This window comes from Pristiophorus japonicus, chromosome 10, assembly GCF_044704955.1.
Source record: "Pristiophorus japonicus isolate sPriJap1 chromosome 10, sPriJap1.hap1, whole genome shotgun sequence".
NCBI lineage: Eukaryota > Metazoa > Chordata > Chondrichthyes > Pristiophoridae > Pristiophorus > Pristiophorus japonicus.
In genome coordinates this window covers 130683386-130704542 of record NC_091986.1, presented here as the reverse complement: position 1 = coordinate 130704542, position 21157 = coordinate 130683386, and the positions used below count along the sequence as shown (strand labels likewise).

At 44.8% G+C, this 21157-nt stretch overlaps 1 protein-coding gene across 1 annotated transcript in view; it reads right to left on the bottom strand.

Moving 5' to 3' along the window:
• LOC139274622 (mitogen-activated protein kinase kinase kinase kinase 4) overlaps window positions 1-21157 on the bottom strand; it is a 387065-nt gene that overhangs the window by 110883 nt on the left and 255025 nt on the right. Inside the window, exons 6-7 of the mRNA XM_070891300.1 lie at window positions 19481-19571; window positions 17813-17943 (exon numbers count right to left, since the gene is read on the bottom strand). Coding sequence (XP_070747401.1) covers window positions 17813-17943; window positions 19481-19571 — 222 coding nt within the window. The remainder of the gene's footprint in view (window positions 1-17812; window positions 17944-19480; window positions 19572-21157) is intronic.

Below are 21157 nucleotides of genomic sequence, written 5' to 3'. Positions count from 1 at the left end.
TAGCTACATTACACTCAGTCCCTTCATCCAAGTAATTAATAGATTGTAAATAGCTGAGGCCCCAGCACAGATCCGTGGCACCCCACTAATTACAGTTTGCCAACCTGAAAATTACCCATTTTTTTCCGACACTCTGTTTTCTGTTAGTCAGCCATTTCTCTAACCATACCAATATATTACCCCCAAACCCGTGAGCTCTTATCTTGTGCTGTGACCTTTTATGTGGCACCTTATGTGGCCTTCTGGAAATCCAAATACACGACATCTACTGGTTCCCCTTTATCCACCCTACTCATTACATCCTCAAAGAACTCCAGCAAATTTGTCAAACATGATTTCCCTTTCATAAAACCATGCTGACTCTGCTTGACTGTATTATGCTTTTCCAAATGTCCTGCTACTACTTCCTTAATAATGGACTCCAGTATTTTCCCAATGACAGATGTTAAGCTAACTGGTCTGTAGTTTCCTGCTTTCTGTCTCCCTCCTTTCTTAAATAGGGGTGTTACATTTGTGGTTTTCTCTCCAGAATCCAGGGAATTTTGGTAGATTACAACCAATGCATCCATTATCTCTGCAGCCACTTCTTTTAAGACCCTAGGATGCAGGCCATCAGGTCGAGGGGACTTGTCCACCTAGTACTTTTTCTCTAGTGATAGTTTTAAGTTCCCCCTCCTAATAGCCCCTTGATTATCAATTATTGTGATGCTTTCAGTGTCTTCCTTGTTTCCCATTATTAATTCCCCAGTCTCATCCTCTAAGGGACCAACGTTTACTTTAGCTCCTCTTTTTATAAACCTGTAAAAGTTCTTACTGTCTGTTTTTATATTTCTTGCTAGTTTACTCTCAAACTATCTTCACTATTATTCTTTGCTTGTTTCTAAAAATTTACGAATCCTCTGGCCTTCCACTTTTCTTCACAACATTGTATGCCTTTGTTTTCAATTTGATACCATCCTTTACTTCCTTAGTTAGCCACAGATGGTTCATCCTTCTCACTGGAATATATCTTTGCTGAGAGTTATTTCTGCCACTGCTCATCTACTGTCTTACCCTTTAATCTATTTTCCCAGTCCACTTTAGCCAACTCTGACTTCATACCTTTATAATTGCCTTTATTTAAGTTCAGGACACTAGTTTGAGACCTAGCTTTCTCACCCTCAAACTGAATTTGAAATTCTACTATGCTATGATCACTGTTCCTAAGAGGATCCTTTACTATGAGATCATTAACTAATCCAGTCTCATTACACATTACCAGATCTAAAATAGTCTGCTCCCCAGTAGGTTCAACAATGTATTGTTCTAAGAAACTATCCTGAATACACTCAAGGTTACCTTTGCCAATTTAATTAATCCAATCAATATGAAGATTAAAATCACATACGTTTCTTACAAGCCTCCATTATTTAGAAACATAGAAACATAGAAAATAGGTGCAGGAGCTGGCCATTCAGCCCTTCTAGCCTGCACCGCCATTCAATGAGTTCATGGCTGAACATGAAACTTCAGTACCCCCTTCCTGCTTTCTCGCCATAACCCTTGATCCCCCAAGTAGTAAGGACTTCATCTAACTCCCTTTTGAATATATTTAGTGAATTGGCCTCAACTACTTTCTGTGGTAGAGAATTCCACAGGTTCACCACTCTCTGGGTGAAGAAGTTTCTACTCATCTCGGTCCTAAATGGCTTACCCCTTATCCTCAGACTGTGACCCCTGGTTCTGGACTTCCCCAACATTGGGAACATTCTTTCTGCATCTAACCTGTCTAAACCCGTCAGAATTTTAAACGTTTCTATGAGGTCCCCTCTCATTCTTCTGAACTCCAGTGAATACAAGCCCAGTTTGATCCAGTCTTTCTTGATAGGTCAGTCCCGCCATCCCGGGAATCAGTCTGGTGAACCTTCTCTGCACTCCCTCAATAGCAAGAATGTCCTTCCTCAAGTTAGGAGACCAAAACTGTACACAATACTCCAGGTGTGGCCTCACCAAGGCCCTGTACAACTGTAGTAACACCTCCCTGCCCCTGTATTCAAATCCCCTCGCTATGAAGGCCAACATGCCATTTGCTTTCTTAACCGCCTGCTGTACCTGCATGCTAACCTTCAATGACTGATGTACCATGACACCCAGGTCTCGTTGCACCTTCCCTTTTCCTAATCTGTCACCATTCAGATAATAGTCTGTCTCTCTGTTTTTACCACCAAAGTGGATAACCTCACATTTATCCACATTATACTTCATCTGCCATGCATTTGCCCACTCACCTAACCTATCCAAGTCACTCTGCAGCCTAATAGCATCCTCCTCGCAGCTCACACTGCCACCCAACTTAGTATCATCCGCAAATTTGGAGATACTGCATTTAATCCCCTCGTCTAAATCATTAATGTACAATGTAAACAGCTGGGGCCCCAGCACAGAACCTTGCGGCACTCCACTAGTCACTGCCTGCCATTCTGAAAAGTACCCGTTTACTCCTACTCTTTGCTTCCTGTCTGACAACCAGTTCTCAATCCACGTCAGCACACTACCCCCAATCCCATGTGCTTTAACTTTGCACATTAATCTCTTGTGTGGGACCTTGTCGAAAGCCTTCTGAAAGTCCAAATATACCACATCAACTGGTTCTCCTTTGTCCACTTTACTGGAAACATCCTCAAAAAATTCAAAATTCCAGAAGATTTGTCAAGCATGATTTCCCTTTCACAAATCCATGCTGACTTGGACCTATCATGTCACCATTTTCCAGATGCACTGCTATGACATCCTTAATAATTGATTCCATCATTTTACCCACTACTGAGGTCAGGCTGACCGGTCTATAATTCCCTGTTTTCTCTCTCCCTCCTTTTTTAAAAAGTGGGGTTACATTGGCTACCCTCCACTCCATAGGAACTGATCCAGAGTCAATGGAATGTTGGAAAATGACTGTCAATGCATCCGCTATTTCCAAGGCCACCTCCTTAAGTACTCTAGGATGCAGTCCATCAGGCCCTGGGGATTTATCGGCCTTCAATCCCATCAATTTCCCCAACACAATTTCCCAACTAATAAAGATTTCCCTCAGTTCCCCCTCCTTACTAGACCCTCTGACCCCTTTTATATCCGGAAGGTTGTTTGTATCCTCCTTAGTGAATACCGAACCAAAGTACTTGTTCAATTGGTCTGCCATTTCTTTGTTCCCCGTTATGACTTCCCCTGATTCTGACTGCAGGGGACCTACGTTTGTCTTCACCAACCTTTTTCTCTTTACATACCTATAGAAACTTTTGCAATCCGCCTTAATGTTCCCTGCAAGCTTCTTCTCGTACTCCATTTTCCCTGCCCTAATCAAACCCTTTGTCCTCCTCTGCTGAGTTCTAAATTTCTCCCAGTCCCCAGGTTCGCTGCTATTTCTGGCCAATTTGTATGCCACTTCCTTGGCTTTAATACTATCCCTGATTTCCCTAGATAGCCACGGTTGAGCCACCTTCCCTTTTTTATTTTTACGCCAGACAGGAATGTACAATTGTTGTAATTCATCCATGCGGTCTCTAAATGTCTGCCATTGCCCATCCACAGTCAACCCCCTAAGTATCATTCGCCAATCTATCCTAGCCAATTCACGCCTCATGCCTTCAAAGTTACCCTTCTTTAAGTTCTGGACCATGGTCTCTGAAATTACTGTTTCATTCTCCATCCTAATGCAGAATTCCACCATATTATGGTCACTCTTCCCCAAGGGGCCTCGCACAATGAGATTGCTAATTAATCCTCTCTCATTACACAACACCCAGTCTAAGATGGCCTCCCCCCTAGTTGGTTCCTCAACATATTGGTCTAGAAAACCATCCCTTATGCACTCCAGGAAATCCTCCTCCACCGTATTGCTTCCAGTTTGGCTAGCCCAATCTATGTGCATATTAAAGTCACCCATTATAACTGCTACACCTTTATTGCATGCACCCCTAATTTCCTGTTTGATGCCCTCCCCAACATCCCTATTACTGTTTGGAGGTCTGTACACAACTCCTACTAACGTTTTTTGCCCTTTGGTGTTCTGCAGCTCTACCCATATAGATTCCACATCATCCAAGCTACTGTCTTTCCTAACTATTGCATTAATCTCCTCTTTAACCAGCAATGCTACCCCACCTCCTTTTCCTTTTATTCTATCCTTCCTGAATGTTGAATACCCCTGAATGTTGAGTTCCCAGCCCTGATCATCCTGGAGCCACGTCTCCGTAATCCCAATCACATCATATTTGTTAACATCTATTTGCACAATTAATTCATCCACCTTATTGCGGATACTCCTTGCATTAAGACACAAAGCCTTCAGGCTTGTTTTATTAACACCCTTTGTCCTTTTAGAATTTTGCTGTACAGTGGCCCTTTTTGTTCTTGATTTAGTCTGTCCTACAGTGTAGCTACTGTTTGGGGGCCTATAGACCACTCCCACCAGTGACTTCCTTCCCATCTCTCAAGTTGTGCACTCAAGTTTTCCTTAACCAGACTTGCCTACTCAAGTGGACCTAAAAGATCCCACTGCACCATTCCAAGAGGAGCAGGGAGTTCTCCTCGTGCCCTTGCCAACATTCCTCCTTCAACCACCACTACCAAAAAAAATCAAATCAATCATTCATTTGCTATTTCTTATTTCTCATTGTTCCGAACTGTTTTGTTTGTAAAGCACTTTGGGATGCAAGTTTATTCTCGTCTCTTATCCCCACTGCCACTGAAACAGTTATCTACACCTTCATCACCTTGAGTTCATTTCTCCAATGCCATCCTTGACAACTTCCTGACTTCCATCCTACATAAATTCCAACTCATCCAGAACTCAGACATGTATCTCATCATGTAAAAGGCCACATTCCCCCTTCACTCCCAGTCGCCAAAGGCATCAAAATCAAAATTTCCAAATCCCCCTTGGCTTTGCCCTACCTTTATAACTATCTCTCCCTTATGCCCTCTCCCATGCTTGCTCATCTCTCATTCTGACCTTCTGTGCACCTCTCCCAGTCACTCCGCTCTACTTCACATTGGTGACATATCCTTCAACAATGTCAGCTCTAGCCTGAAAAACGTCTTCCACCTATCTGTCTTTAAAATTCATCTCTTCAACTAATCTTCTGGTCACCTCTCCTTGCTATCATGTAAAGGCTCACCATCTCTTCTTTTCTTCCTCTACAAAGGCTTTAGGACAAGTTTTGCTAGTGCTGTTGAGGAGAGTTTAAACTAGCTTGACAGAGGGATGGAAACATGAGAACAAATTCAATAGGAAAGGAAGTAAAGCTGAAATTGGAAAGCAAGAATGTAGAAAGTTAATCTGTAAGACAGAGGAAACAAGGGTTAGTAAGTGGCAATCAAGGAGGTCTTCTTGTGCTATGAGTATAGCGAACAAGGCAGATGAGCTGAGAGCACAGGTAGACACTTGGAAGTATGACATTATAGCCATTCCAGAGACATGGCTGAAAGAGGGGCAGATTTTGCAGCTCAATACTGCTGGTTACAGGATTTTTAGACAGGATAGAGAGAGGGGTAAAAAAAAAAAGGGGGGTGGGGTGCAGTATTGATTAAAGAAACTATTACAGTTGTGAGGAGGGATGATGTGTTCGACGGATCATCAAATGAGGCCATATGGGTCGAACTGAAAAATAAAAAAGGGGCGATCACAATGCTGGGCGTGTATTATAGATCCCCAAACAGTGGGAGGGAGATGTAGGCAAATTTCTGTGAAGTCCAAAAACTATAGGGTAGTAATAGTAGGGGATTTTAACTATCCAAATATTGATTGGGACAAATTTAGTGTGAAGAGTATAGAGGGTGCGGAATTCCTAAATGCATTCAAGAGAACTTTTTTTAGTCAGTATGTAACAAGCCCAACACAGGAGGGGGCAGTTCTGGATTTAGTTTTGGGGAATGAAGCTGGGCAGGTGGAGGGGGTATCAGTGGGAGAGCACTTGCCATGGTCATGCCAGTGACCATAATTCAGTCAAATTCAAGGTAGTTATGGATAAGGACAAGGATAGACCAGAAATAAAAGTCCCAAATTGGAGAAAAGCTAACTTTGCTAAGTTGAGAAGTGATTTGGCCACAGTGGACTGGAAACAGCTACTTGAAGGTAAATCAGTGTCGGAACAGTGGGAGGCATTCAAAGAGGAGATTTGGAGGGCTCAGGCCAACCATGTGCCCTTAAAGAAAAAGGATGGGAATAACAATTCTAGAGCCCCCCTGGATGTCGAGGGACTTACAGGGGACGATAAAGAAAAAAAGGGAACCTGTGTCATATACCAACGGCTAAATACTGTAGACGCTCTGGAGGAATATAGAATGTTCAGAGGTGAAATTAAAAAGGATATTAAGAATGCTAAGAGAGAGCATGAAAAATTCTTCGCAAGTAAAATCAAGCAAAATTCAAAGATGTTCTATAAATATATTAAGAGCAAGAGGATAACTAAAGAAGGGGTATGGCCTATTAGAGACCACGAGGGTAATCTGTGTGTGGAAGCAGAAGATGTGGGTATGGTTCTTAATGAATACTTTGCATCCGTTTTCACAAAGGAAAGAGGCTATGCAGATATCTGCTATCGAGGAAGAGTGTGAAATTCTGGATGAAATAAACAGAGTGAGAGGAGGAGGTATTAAGAAGTTTAGCAGCTTTGAAAGTGGATAAGTCCCCAGGCCTACATGAAATGCATCCCAAACTGTTGTGCAAAGCAAAAGAGGAAATAGCAGAGGCCTTGACCATCATTTTCCAGTCTCTTTGGATTCAGGCATGGTGCCGGAGGATTGGAGGACTGCTAATGTGATACCCGCATTTAAGAAGGGAGAAAGGGATGGGCTGGGTAATTACAGGCCTGCCAGCCTAACCTGAGTGGTGGAAAAATTATTGGAAAAAATCCTGAAGGACAGGATGAATTTACATTTTGAAAGGCAAGGATTAATTAGGGACAGTCAGCACGGATTTGTTAAGGGAAGATCATGTTTGACTAACCTGATTGAATTTTTCGAGGAGGTAACCAGAAGGGTCGATGAGGGTAGTGCGTACGATAGTGTATATGGACTTTAGCAAAGCTTTTGATAAGGACCCACATGGCAGACTGGTCACGAAGGTTAAAGCCCACGGGATTCAGGGCAAAGTGGCAAGTTGGATCCAAAATTGGCTTTGAGATAGGAAGCAAAGGGTAATAGTTGATGCATGCTTTTGTGACTGGAAGGATGTTTCCAGTGGGGTTCCGCAGGGCTCAGTACTGGGTCCCTTGCTTTTTGTGGTGTACATCAATGATCTGGATTTGCAAATAGGGGGTATGATTAAAAAGTTTGCAGATGAAACTAAAATTGGCTGTGTGGTTGATAATGAAGAGGAAAGTCATGGACTGCAGAAGGATATCAATCTACTGGTCAGGTGGGCAGAACAGTGGCAAATGGAATTTAATTCAGAGAAGTGTGAGGTACTGCACTTGGGGAGGGGTAATGAGGAAAGGGTATACACATTAAATGGTAGGCTACTTAGAAGTGCGAGGCCCCTTGGAGAAGAGTGACCATAATATGGTGGAATTCTGCATTAGGATGGAGAATGAAACAGTTAATTCAGAGACCATGGTCCAGAACTTAAAGAAGGGTAACTTTGAAGGTATGAGGCATGAATTGGTTAGGATAGATTGGCGAATGATACTGAAGGGGTTGACTGTGGATGGGCAATGGCAGACATTTAGAGACCGCATGGATGAACTACAAAAATTGTACATTCCTGTCTGGCGTAAAAATAAAAAAGGGAAGGTGGCTCAACCGTGGCTATCAAGGGAAATCAGGGATAGCATTAAAGCCAAGGAAGTGGCATACAAATTGGCCAGAAATAGCAGCGAACCCGGGGACTGGGAGAAATTTAGAACTCAGCAGAGGAGGACAAAGGGTTTGATTAGGGCAAGGAAAATGGAGTACGAGAAGAAGCTTGCAGGGAACATTAAGACGGATTGCAAAAGTTTCTATAGATATGTAAAGAGAAAAAGGTTACTAAAGACAAACGTAGGTCCCCTGCAGTCAGAATCAGGGGAAGTCATAACGGGGAACAAAGAAATGGCGGACCAATTGAACAAGTACTTTGGTTCGGTATTCACTGAGGAGGACACAAACAACCTTCCGGATATAAAAGGGGTCGGAGGGTCTAGTAAGGAGGAGGAACTGAGGGAAATCTTTATTAGTCGGGAAATTGTGTTGGGGAAATTGATGGGATTGAAGGCCGATAAATCCCAGGGCCTGATGGACTGCATCCCAGAGTACTTAAGGAGGTGGCCTTGGAAATAGTGGATGCATTGACAGTCATTTTCCAACATTCCATTGACTCTGGATCAGTTCCTATCAAGTGGAGGGTAGCCAATGTAACCCCACTTTTTAAAAAAGGAAGGAGAGAGAAAACAGGGAATTATAGACCGGTCACCCTGACATCGGTAGTGGGTAAAATGATGGAATCAATTATTAAGGATTCATAGCAGTGCATTTGGAAAGAGGTAATAAGATAGGTCCAAGTCAGCATGGATTTGTGAAAGGGAAATCATGCTTGACAAATCTTCTGGAATTTTTTGAGGATGTTTCCAGTAGAGTGGACAAGGGAGAACCAGTTGATGTGGTATATTTGGACTTTCAGAGGGCTTTCGACAAGGTCCCACACAAGAGATTAATGTGCAAAGTTAAAGCACATGGGATTGGGGGTAGTGTGCTGACATGGATTGAGAACTGGTTGTCAGACAGGAAGCAAAGAGTAGGAGTAAATGGGGACTTTTCAGAATGGCAGGCAGTGACTAGTGGGGTACCGCAAGGTTCTGTGCTGGGGCCCCAGCTGTTTACACTGTACATTAATGATTTAGACGAGGGGATTAAATGTAGTATCTCCAAATTTGCGGATGACACTAAGTTGGGTGGCAGTGTGAGCTGCGAGGAGGATGCTATGAGGCTGCAGAGCGACTTGGATAGGTTAGGTGAGTGGGCAAATGCATGGCAGATGAAGTATAATGTGGATAAATGTGAGGTTATCCACTTTGGTGGTAAAAACAGAGAGACAGACTATTATCTGAATGGTGACAGATTAGGAAAAGGGGAGGTGCAAAGAGACCTGAGTGTCATGGTACATCAGTCATTGAAGGTTGGCATGCAGGTACAGCAGGCGGTTAAGAAAGCAAATGGCATGTTGGCCTTCATAGCGAGGGGATTTGAGTACAGGGGCAGGGAGGTGTTGCTACAATTGTACAGGGCCTTGGTGAGGCCACACCTGGAGTATTGTGTACAGTTTTGGTCTCCTAACCTGAGGAAGGACATTCTTGCTATTGAGGGAGTGCAGCGAAGGTTCACCAGACTGATTCCCGGGATGGCGGGACTGACCTATCAAGAAAGACTGGATCAACTGGGCTTGTATTCACTGGAGTTCAGAAGAATGAGAGGGGACCTCATAGAAACGTTTAAAATTCTGATGGGGTTAGACAGGTTAGATGCAGGAAGAATGTTTCCAATGTTGGGGAAGTCCAGAACCAGGGGACACAGTCTAAGGATAAGGGGGAAGCCATTTAGGACCGAGATGAGGAGGAATTTCTTCACCCAGAGAGTGGTGAACCTGTGAAATTCTCTACCACAGAAAGTTGTTGAGGCCAATTCACTAAATATATTCAAAAAGGAGTTAGATGAAGTCCTCACTACTAGGGGAATCAAGGGGTATGGTGAGAAAGCAGGAATGGGGTACTGAAGTTGCATGTTCAGCCATGAACTCATTGAACGGCGGTGCAGGCTAGAAGGGCCGAATGGCCTACTCCTGCACCTATTTTCTATGTTTCTATGTTTCTATAACAAAGGGACCTTGGAGTGCTTGTCCACAGATCCCTGAAAGTAGCAGGCCAGGTGAATAAGGTGGTTAAGAAGACATACGGAATGCTTGCCTTTATTGGCTGAGGCATAGAATACAAGAGCAGGGAGATTATGCTTAAATTGTATAATACACTGGTTAGGCCACAGCTGGAATACTGTGTGCAGTTCTGGTTGCCTTGTTATAGGAAGAATGTGATTGTACTGGAGAGGGTGCAGAGGAGATTTATGAGGTTGCTGCCTGGAATGGAGAATCTTGGCTATGAGGACAGATTGGATAGGCTGGGTTTGTTTTCCTTGGAACAGAGGAGGCCGAGAGGAGACCTTATTGCGGCGTATAAAATTTTAAAGGGCCTGGATATAGTAGATAGCAAGGGCCTATTTCCCTTGGTGGAGGCATCAAATACGAGGGAGCATAGGTTTAAGATGGTTGGTGGAAGGTTTAGAGGGGATTTGAGGGGAAGCTTCTTCACACAGAGGGTTGTAGGGGTCTGGAACTCACTGCCTGGAAGGGTGGTGGAGGCAGAAACCCTCACCACATTCAAAAGGTGCTTGGATGGGCACTTGAAGTGCCGTTACCTGCAGGGTTACGGACCTAGAGCTGATAAGTGGGATTAGACTGGATAACGTCTTGTTTGCTGGTGCAGATATGATGATAATTACTTCAGGGAATCCAACACGACCAGAGTGGTCTCCTGGACTAGTTTCGATCGCCTGCATGGGTCGGAGAGGAATTTTCCCAGATTTTTTTCCCCCAATTGGCCTGGGTTTTTTAATCTGTTTCTTTGCCTCTCCCAGGAGACGCATGGCTCCGGGTGAGGTAGAGTGTAAAATGTTGCAATGGGGTATCGCAGTTGTGTGGGGCAGTCTGGTTGGGCCGAATGCTCTTTACCTGTCCGCCATTCTTTATAGATTTATATGTAACCTTCAGGGCTGTTGAGTGAGGGCAGTGTGGCTCTGTCGGCCGGTACGGACACGATGGGCTGAAATGGCCTCCTTCTGTGCTGTAAATTTCTATGTTTCTAAGTTTAAGGTGCTGTATAAATGCACGAGATTGTGGTGGTAATTGTGCTCGGGTGTTCAAACAGGATTTGACAGTGTGCCCTGCTCGTGGCCCTCAGGTTTGAGGCCGGGAAAGTGGCTGTTGTAATGGGAATCAGTAGGTATGGGAAACATGAAGGATCTAGAAGTGACTAGGGATTAAAAATTAGAGGGAAGGCAGCCAACAGACTCAACAATGTCATGGCAGGTGGTGGTCCAGATGAGGAGGAGTTAGAAGTTGGCAAGGTTAGTTTATTTTGAGGATCATGGAGGCTGGCAGACAAGTTGAAGGAGGAAGGGAGTGTCTTTGATGGAGACAATGAAATGACCAGAGATTGCACTGTTGGTGATCGAGACCTTGAAATATCAAGGCCTCAAATGATGGTGAGGTTGTGTGGTTGTGACGAGCATTTTATGTGCAGGGTGAGGTTGAGTGAGGTCAAAAGGGTGGAGAACTAAGGGGAAAGGGAGAAGGGAGGTGTCCAGTTTCAGGTTTAAGTCACCAAAGTCAGTGGCACTCATTGCACAGTCTGAGTGAGGATAATAGGGATGTGATTTCAGCAAGAAAACCAGAGGGCTTGGAAATGCAGTAAACAGAGGACCTTCAAATGGAAGCAGGAGTAGTAGGTTGAGATGTGTAAACAAGGAGAAAGTGGCAGAGGATTAGAGACAGTTTAAATGGGATTTGGAATGCATGGGCTACATGGCGATTTTGACAGGAGACATTGTAAAACATGTAGCTGGTTGAAGCAGCCTTGGTGATCGGGCATTAGCTGCTGCCATGGAGCCAGGTTATCAATGCAGGGGTAGGATGTTGACTTGTAGCAATCCTCATGTACAGAGGAGTTTCTGATCTCAGCCACGCAGCTTGGTGGAAGTGCTAAGCAGGTGTCATGCATTTTTCCATTGGATGTGCACAGTGCCTGGAATATGGACACTGAATTTGGTGGTTACCTAGTATTCAAACTAAAACTGCACAAAAATACAGCAATTGAAATCTGGGCCTTTGCTGTTTGATTTTAATTTCTCAACATTACTGGACAGCGACCCTTGAAAGTAGACGACTGATTCAAAAATGTGACAGGTGGTCATCCTAGGACTAAATTTGGAAAGGAGGGAAAAATTAGATTAAAAATAAATCAGGAATCTTGTCCTCCCAAGGGCTCAATTTTCCCCAAGCCCATTTTCTGGCATATTGCCAGAGTTATGCCGGGTTTTCTAGGCCAGAAATGCGGCAGAAATATTTTGCCCCGATGTATAATTTGAATTTGGCGCCGCGCAGCGTGTCCAGTCTCTTCGGAGGGTGGAGCCTGCTGTCTGCACCAAAAAACAATGCACCTTCTGCACATGCATGGGGAAAAAAATTACGTTTTTGATGTCGTTCCAATGGACGTGCATGCTCAGTACAGCTCGGATTTGGCAATGGGCCATTTTAAAGAGCCAGTTGTGTGTGTGAGAGAATGTTGAGTGCTGTGTGAAAGCATTGGAAAAATCACAGCTGGAGCAATACAAGATGCAATGCAGACCAAGGACCAAGAATTTCTTGCTGGAAGAAGTGGAGGCACTAGTTACTGTGATTGAGAACAGATGGCAGGAGCTGGATACCAGCAGAGGTCACATAAAAGTTCCACCAAAAGAAATGAAGACACGCTGGAACCAAGTTGCAGAAGATTACTGCGCAATTATGAACACCACGAGATGGCAGGACCTTGGTCAAGTAGTTTGTGTAAGTAACATTTTCATTTATTCAATGCAATTGTAAATGTGACCAGCTGTATATGTCCCACCCAGCAGAAAGAAAGATACCCTCTCTAAAAAAAATTGCATTTTCATCTTTGCAGAGGAAAGTGGCACACAACAAAAGGGAAAGAACTTGAACAGGAAGAGGCCTGGCAAATCTGCACCCACTGACACCCTTGGAAGAGAGGGCCGCTGCTTTGATGGGTCCTGCCTGGAGAAAAACAATCAGTACTGCACAAGTTGGGATAACACTTGAGGGAGAGGGTAAGTCCTGCAAATTTATCATGGCCCTTCAAATCAACCCGCTGCCTGGCCTGCGATGTGTGAGCCTACTCATCCCACCCATCCTGCCCCCTCCTCTACTGCTAACCATTTGTCTGTTCTGTTGTATTTTGCAGAATTGGAGGCCAACCTTGACAATGCAGAAGATTCAGACGAAGATGAGCCTGAAGAGGAAAACATCTTACAATCCAAGCCTCCAGACCAAGAACATGGGGGGGGTGGGGGGGCGGGAGGAGGGGGAGTGGACTGAGCTGGATGAAGCTCCCACTGTTGTACTGAATATGGAGGACGTGCCGCTCATGGAGGTGCCAGCCCCTTCCGTGACTAGTGGTTTGAGTGTTGGTGGGACAATCCATGGTTTCACACCTTCTGAGGTTGTGGGTCCCAATGGTGGGGTGCAGCGAGGCACATCCAGGGCCCCACTGTCCCAGGCTGCGGGTTCCAGTGGTATGGTGCAAGCCACACCTATGGGGAGGAGGGGATGGAGAGCCCGACCACACTCTGATAAGATGCGGGATGTAACAGATGTGGTTCAGATGAAGTTAGAGTGTGGAGAGCATTGACCTTACCCGATCACTCCTGGACACCATCAGTGGGGTGAGTGATGAGGTATCGGGACTGTCGTGAGAAGTAACAACACTTGCCGGGACCATCAATGAGGGAATAGTGGCCATGAGGGAGGGAATGCCAGAGGTAGTGCAAAGCATGATACTGGCAATGAGTGAGGGAATATCAGGGGTATTACTGGCCATTAGGGAGGGAATGTTGCAGTCCGCTGAGACGCTGTCGGGGTGCATGAGAGACGGCATGTTGGTTAGCTGCTGCAATAAGGGAACGCGCCCAGACCCCACGCCCATTGAGAGAATCAACTGCCACTCCCATTGCAATCCCCACACCAGCCTCTTAAGAGCCCAAAGCCGGGCCCTCAGTACCCGAGATGTTAGAAGGAATAAGCTTGGTACCAAGCCCAAAAACACTGCGCCACCGCCTGCGGGCAGGGGTGGTGGAGAGTCCAAGACAAAGCGCAGTGGGCAGTCTTAAACTAAGGGGGATGAGAGATGGGTGCAGCCTTTCTTTGCTGCTATTGTTGTTGTTATTGTTATTGTGCTAACTGTTCTCAAATTAAAATTTTTTGTAAGGTATGTAACTTTACAAGTTTATAAGTGATCTTAGAGAGTGATATTAAAATAAAGTTTGATACAAGAATCATTTTATTAAAGTTAAGTACATTGTAAACTTTTGAATAAAATATATCTTACATTAAAACGAAATCATGTTCCATTAACAGAACACAACGTTACGGAACAGCTCCAAACAATAAACATGTCCATGTGGAATAGTTGTCGCTGAGCTCTCAGGCATCAGAAAAGCAGATGAACTGCTGGCGCAAGGCTTGAGCAATCGTTAAAAGGAGCACGATGGCCTGCCCTCCTCTGCCGTCGTGCTCCGGCCTCAGGCACTTGTATGGCTTCCTCATCCTCGTCATCATCCTCCTTCACCTCCTGCTCGTCACCTGCATCTTCCACATCATCATCAGCCATTCTCACAACACAACAATGAACTGACCGACAGTCTCAGGGGAGTTCAGCATGTAGCCTCCGGAATGGTCCAGGCATCGGAAAGGCTGTTTCAATATGCTAATGGTCCTCTCAATGATGCTGCGCGTCGCAATGTGCAACATGTTGTAGTCACAGTCAGCTTCCGTCTGGGTTACGCATAGGGGCGTCATGAGCAAGGTGGCGAGGCCGTACTCTTTGTCTCCCAGTAGCCAACTCTGCCTGTCTGGCTACTGCTCAAACATGGCAGATAAATGCTGTCGCGTAGGATGAAAGCATCATGGATGCTGCCAGGGTATCTTGCACTGATTGACATGATGCGATGCATGTCGTCACACACGAGCTGCACATTAATGGAGTGGAAGCCTTTTCTGTTCCTGTACATCTCGGAATCCTGCAAAGGTGCTCGCAAGGCGATGTGGGTACAATCAATGCAGCCCTAGACCTTTAGGAAGCCACCAATCCTTGAGAAGCCCACAGCCCCGTCATGGATTGCTTGGGCGGTCATGGGGAAGTTAATGAAGTCATTCCTCCGCGCATACAGTGCAGCCGTGACCTAGCGAATGGAGACGTGTTGCATGCTGAGAGATGGTGCACACATTCCCAATTGTAGTTTGAAATGATCTGGAGGCATAGAATGAAAGTGCAGCTGTAACCTTCACTTCAACTGACAAAGCAGTCCTCCTGACGTTTCTCAGCTGCAGGTCTGGTTTCACCAACTCACAGATCTCACGGATAACTTCTTTGCAGAAACGCAGCCTTCTGACACAGTCTGCATCATTCAGGTACCGGTACAAATGCCTGTCTCGATATACCCGAGGTGGATAAGGCCTCCTGCCCAGCACCCTACGGGCTCCGATGTTCCTGATGCGATGAGCTCTAATCAATTATCTCCCACGTAGCACCATGATGCAAAAGGCTCGCACAAGGTATGGCATTGTCAGTATTACCCCCATACTTAAATGTAACCTTTGAAAGAAGCTCAAACCAGCAGGAAAGCAGGCAGCAGAGGTTTGCAGATATCTCTTTCCCCAAGGTCTGTATGGATGGACCACACACAAAGATCTTGTGACCTCTCTCTCACTCCCCCTCCCCAGGCTACAAGCTGTAAGATTGGCCATCTCTCTCCCTCCTCGGGCTACAAGCCATAAGATCAGCTGTCTCTCTCCCTCCCCGGGCTACAAGCCGTAAGATCAGCTGTCTCTCTCTCTCTCTCTCCCCGGGCTATCTCCCCCACCCCCCACCCCAAGGCTTGTTTTGTAGCCAAATCACGAGCCGCTGTGTCCGGACGCGAGGCCGATTCTGCCGGCCAAACCTACAACCCTCCAGGCCTTCTTCATGACGTTCGGTAGTGGCGTGTGAGTGAATTAAAAAATGAGAAAACTTGTGAAATCCAACACATTTACACTTCTACATTGACAGGTAAAAAAAAGTTGAACTTTAGCATTGATTTTGACAGAGTTCTTGACTACCTCCAAAATCTTCGATGGCGTCTTTTCAGCGTAGATTTGTAAATGTGCACTGGTTTTCTTAACTCACCAGAAGGTTTTTTGGGAGTGGTCAGATACGCCAACGTAATGGAGAAAAATGTTGGCCAAACTGCGAACAATTGAAAAAACCAGCGCAGACATGAGGGGAAAATAAACTGGCCTAGAAAAATCATAACTAAGTAAGTTACGCTGGCGCAGACTGCAGGAGAAAAGTTTGAAAAAAAATTCGCCAAAAATTTAACTCAATACGCCAAAAAAAGCAACCAACTCCAAAAAAATGGCGCAAATCACTGGGGAAAATTGAGCCCCAGAAAACCTGAAGGAGCATATTTTCAACAACATTAGGGATAGTTTCTCGTCTGTCTGCTTTATACGGCTCTGGTGAAAGAAAGTGCATGCACATCTTTGTTTTTAGGGCAACACTATTTCCATCAATTGATTTATTCTTCACCTACTGCATTTACCATAAAAATGGACAGAAGCATTCTTTTTAAAGGCACTCTTGAACTGGGGAGAGCCTATTGATACTGAAACTAGTAAACAGACATACCAAAACTGTAGGTAAATTTGAGCCTGGGAAAATAATGGATGGTATAGATCTGTGCACCACAGCTAACTAAGAGTAAAAATTGACCACCACTGTATATGGCCTTTTAGCTTGTAATACCAGCCATTTTTTTTTAAATACTCAATCCACAAGAACTAACTAAGGCTAAAATTTACCAAAGTGGTGCAACCTCTGTGCTCTAGGAACTAGAGTTTGTGTAACATGTTATTGTTTCAGTAGATATAGAATGCCAAGCCTGTCACAAATCAACCACTGACCTTTGAAACAGTAAACACAAGAAAGGTAGTTTATGCAGTGACAGAAGTATTTTTTTTAAATCTGAAACAGTATGTGACTACACAGTTTGAGGCAATATCCCATGTAAACAAGTTGTATACATCTTTGCTTATAAAAATTAAAACCAACCCATCATGGGGCAGCACAATGCATCAGTGAACTGGTGAGAACACAGATTCAGGCATACACACTCTGACATTCCTGATCCCACCATCCCATAAAATGCCAGAACAGCCATCTCCTAAGGGAGGAAATACTGGAGATCAAGGGCTACTCTGGAGAACCCCCCACGATCAGTTACAGAGCAGCATTGCCAAAAGCAAACGAGAATACCTGTTTTATTTTTCAGAGGAAAAAGCTTAGTGTAACCAAGGAAAACATAAAATACAATTGGTGTCAGAGTCTCTGGACTAGAAAAGGGAGATAAAAATACTCAGTTAGAGCTTCTGTTCCCGATCACTACACACTTGCTTACCACTAGGCAGAGTGCACGCAGACAGGATTGAAAAATACAGGATTGTGCTTGGCACTGATACTGCCCAAACCCCCAGTTGAAAAGCTTGCCGAGGCTCATGTGTGAAAAATGGCCAATTGACAAAATGCTGGGGGGATATCCAATGCTCAGGGAATTGCATCTCAGCATGTCAGTGTCATCAGGATTTTAGAGGACAACATAAATGAAACATGCAGCAACCATATTACTATAATTTCATTTCCTTTGTAGTTTAACAAGACAAAATAAAATAGATCCATCTTTAAGTTATTTTGCATTCACCAATACATTCAGCTGTTCGTTCAGCGCAGGAGATGAAAAGTTATGACCCTATCATCTGTAAGTAAAAGGATTAAGACTGCAGCATATGATTGTTTTTACTGTTATTTTTACACTCATCTTTGTAATACACCTGCATAAAAATGGATTTTTAACAGATCATATGAATTAGAAAAAAAAAAATTGAGACAGTAATTTCCATGCAAGCTAGCAGTACTAATTCTGGAAGTGATGAAATGTAACATCTTACTCTGTAATCATATGTTGCATCTGGATTCTCATCACAAGCAATAACCTCTGGTGCCATCCAATAGGGTGTCCCAATAAAGGTATTCCTTCTTCCAACAGTTCTGTCCAATTGCGCACTAACACCAAAATCCACTGTAATGAAAAATTCAGAGCACATAGTATTCTAACTACACGGGTTACTATGAGTGGCAGGATTAATATGCTCAAATTAAGATAGGTGTTCACAAACTCCATATGTACGTTAATATATAAACCTTAGGGGGTTCTCCAATCTCTCACTGCAACGATAATAAAATATCGGCGTAAAACCTGGAGAAATGGCATAAATGGTGTTTACACTGTTTCTCTGGGATTACCACTGACGTTATGGTGGGTTATTTGCAGAATTCCACCCCCCCACCACCAGAAATTCTTGCCATATAAATACAAGTAGCTCTATTCCATTCAATTGGAAAATTACATGAAATTGTAATCTACCTATCTACAGAACCAATTAACAATTAACTATTTTACTAATGTAACTTTAAAGATGAGGTGTTCATGCGAATACATAATCATGTTGGGACAAACTCCAGGCACAATCACTATGTAAGCATCTGGTCTCATCTTAAACCTTAAGTCTCATCTTGGTTTACAGCATGATCAGCAGGAAGCACTCGTCAGTGACGAGTTAACCACAAAAAGAATTCATCTCAAATTAGTTCAAATCCAAAACTATTTCCATTGTGCACAAAGTTTTAGATGAATCCAGTTTTGGCAAAGCCACACCCACCCTGTGTGGACATCTGACTCATTAAAAAGATGTTCATAATACCAAATAATTTACATGGCATAGGTTTAAGCTGCAACTCTTGTTATATTTTCTTCGTTTATAAGTGGGGTGAAAGACACACGAAAGTATGCTGCTCCCCATACTATTAGTAAAGCAGGAATTAATACAGGAGTGATTTGTAGTTTGTACATTGTTGGTGCATTTTATCTAGGCTCCTGGTTCAGTGAAAGACAAGATTCACAGGCATAAGTCAGTAACAGAGTTCCCAAATTGCAAACTCCATCACAAAAAGTGAAATATCTTCAATGCAAATGGCATGGAATACTATATATTCACAGGTAAATCTCTTCAATTTTGGAACTAGCGGGATCATGTGAAACATGGAAAATGTGAGATTAGGACATCTAACTCAGTCCTGAATTAATTTTGTAAAAGAGATAAAAAGAACAAAATGACAAATATAGTTCTAATGAAGTCTCTCTAACCTAAATGTTAACCAATCTGTTTTTCCACCAGATGCTGACCAACCCATTATGCATTTTTAACAAATTGGTTTTACATCATCATGCTGTCGGTTAAGTATAAGACGACAGATTCAAAATGTAAAACATATATGGCTAGTCTGGGCTTTGCACTCCAATCATTGCACAGCACTACATGTGGAGTTGAAGTTTGACCAGCCTCTATATAAACCTATACTAAACTGCAAGCATTAAATAAGTTGTCTATTTGTTTTGAACCTTATATCTAACTAGTTCTATGCAAGTATGCATATATATTCTGCTTATTGCCCGTTGCTGAACTTGTGTTATATCTCTCAGAAATTACACCATTTATTCAAAATTTATGTGTTATTTTAAAATTCAGGCTTCCAGTTACCTATTGTTAATTACATACCTAGCTTCACTTCAGCATTTTCTGTCAGCAATACATTCTGCCCTTTGATATCACGATGAATGACATGGTGGACATGAAGATGCGACAGTCCCTAAACACAAAAACAAATATGCACATGATTTATATTATTTCCTACACAAGATTACTGTAAGGGGAAGAAAATGTTCAACAGCTCTAGATGGACTTGCTTGCAAAATTCTTACTTATTTCATAATTTTTGTATATTAACTTTTCAAAAATCCACTTATTAAAAATAATAAACAGTGAGACATAGCAATTTAAAAAAATAGGCACCTGGGAACTGAAGACAGTTCCAGTTGTACCTAACACGGTAGAATCTAGCACTTGCATTTTATAGCAGCTACAGAGCTAGTCATGTAAGTTATAGCTTACAATTCTGCTGCAGTAACGTAGGGCCCAAGTTTGCCACCAGGGTTAGAATGGCGCACCTCTGCGTGGTGAGCCGACTTTTTAGAACAGAAACTGCGCCTATTATTTACCTTGGTATTCTCCCCGCAGTCTGGGCGATCTAGGCCCTTGGTCCAGCACAGCAGAACGCGTGGAGGGCAGAGCCAGGTCCGGCGCTGAAAATAGTGCCAGGACCTCTGCAGATGCGCACTAGAGTGCGCGCATGTGCAGTAGCTCCTCACAGCCTGAATCTGTGCAGGCAGCGGGGAGGGGCCCAAAGAAAGCCGTCCCTAGCCCTGGTAGAATGGGCTCACCGGGCATTGAAGATCATCACTCGGGCTTCCCTCCTGTTCAGCTTTCTCCCCCCCAACTACCCCCCTTCAGCTCCCCCCTCCCATTCTCTCCCTCACTCCCGTGTTCTCTCTCTCTCCCTCTCTCCCCTCCCCACCTCTCTCTCTCTCTCTCTCTCTCCCCCATCTCTCTCTCTCCCCCCCACCCTCTCTCTCTCTCTCTCTCTCTCTCTCTCTCTCTCCCCCACCCTCTCCCCCTCTCTCTCTCTCTCTCCCCCATCTCTCTCTCTCTCTCTCTCTCTCTCCCCTCTCTCTCTCTCTCTCTCCCCCTCTCTCTCTCTATCTCCCCCCCTCTCTCTCTCTCCCCCCCCCCCCTCCCCCTCTCTCTCTCTCTCTCCCCCACCCCCCTCTCTCTAACCCCCTCCCCCCTCTCTCTCTCTCTCTCTCTTACCTCCCCCCCTCTCTCTCTCTCCCACCCCCCTCTCTCTTCCCACCCCTCTCCCCCCCTCTCTCTCTCTCTCCCACCCCCACCACCCCTCTCCCACCCCCCCCATCCCTCTCCCACCCCTCCTCTCACCCTCCTCCAGCCCTCCTCTCACCCCCCCTCTCACCACCCCCCACCCCTCCTCTCACCCCCCCTCTCTCACCCCCCCCACCCTCCTCTCACCCCCCCTCTCTCACCCCCCCACCCCTCCTCTCACCCCCCCACCCCTCTTCTCTCACCCCCTCTCTCACCCCCCCCACCCCTCTTCTCTCACCCCCCCCACACCCCTCCTCTCACTCCCCCCCACACCCCTCCTCTCACTCCCCCCCACCCCCCTCCTCACTCCCCCCCACCCCCTCCTCTCACCCCCCCACCCCTCTCCTCTCACCCCCCCCCACCCCTCCTCTCACCCCCCCCCACCCCTCCTCTCACCCCCCCCACACCCTCCTCTCACCCCCACCCCCTCCTCTCACCCCCCCCACCCCTCCTCTCACC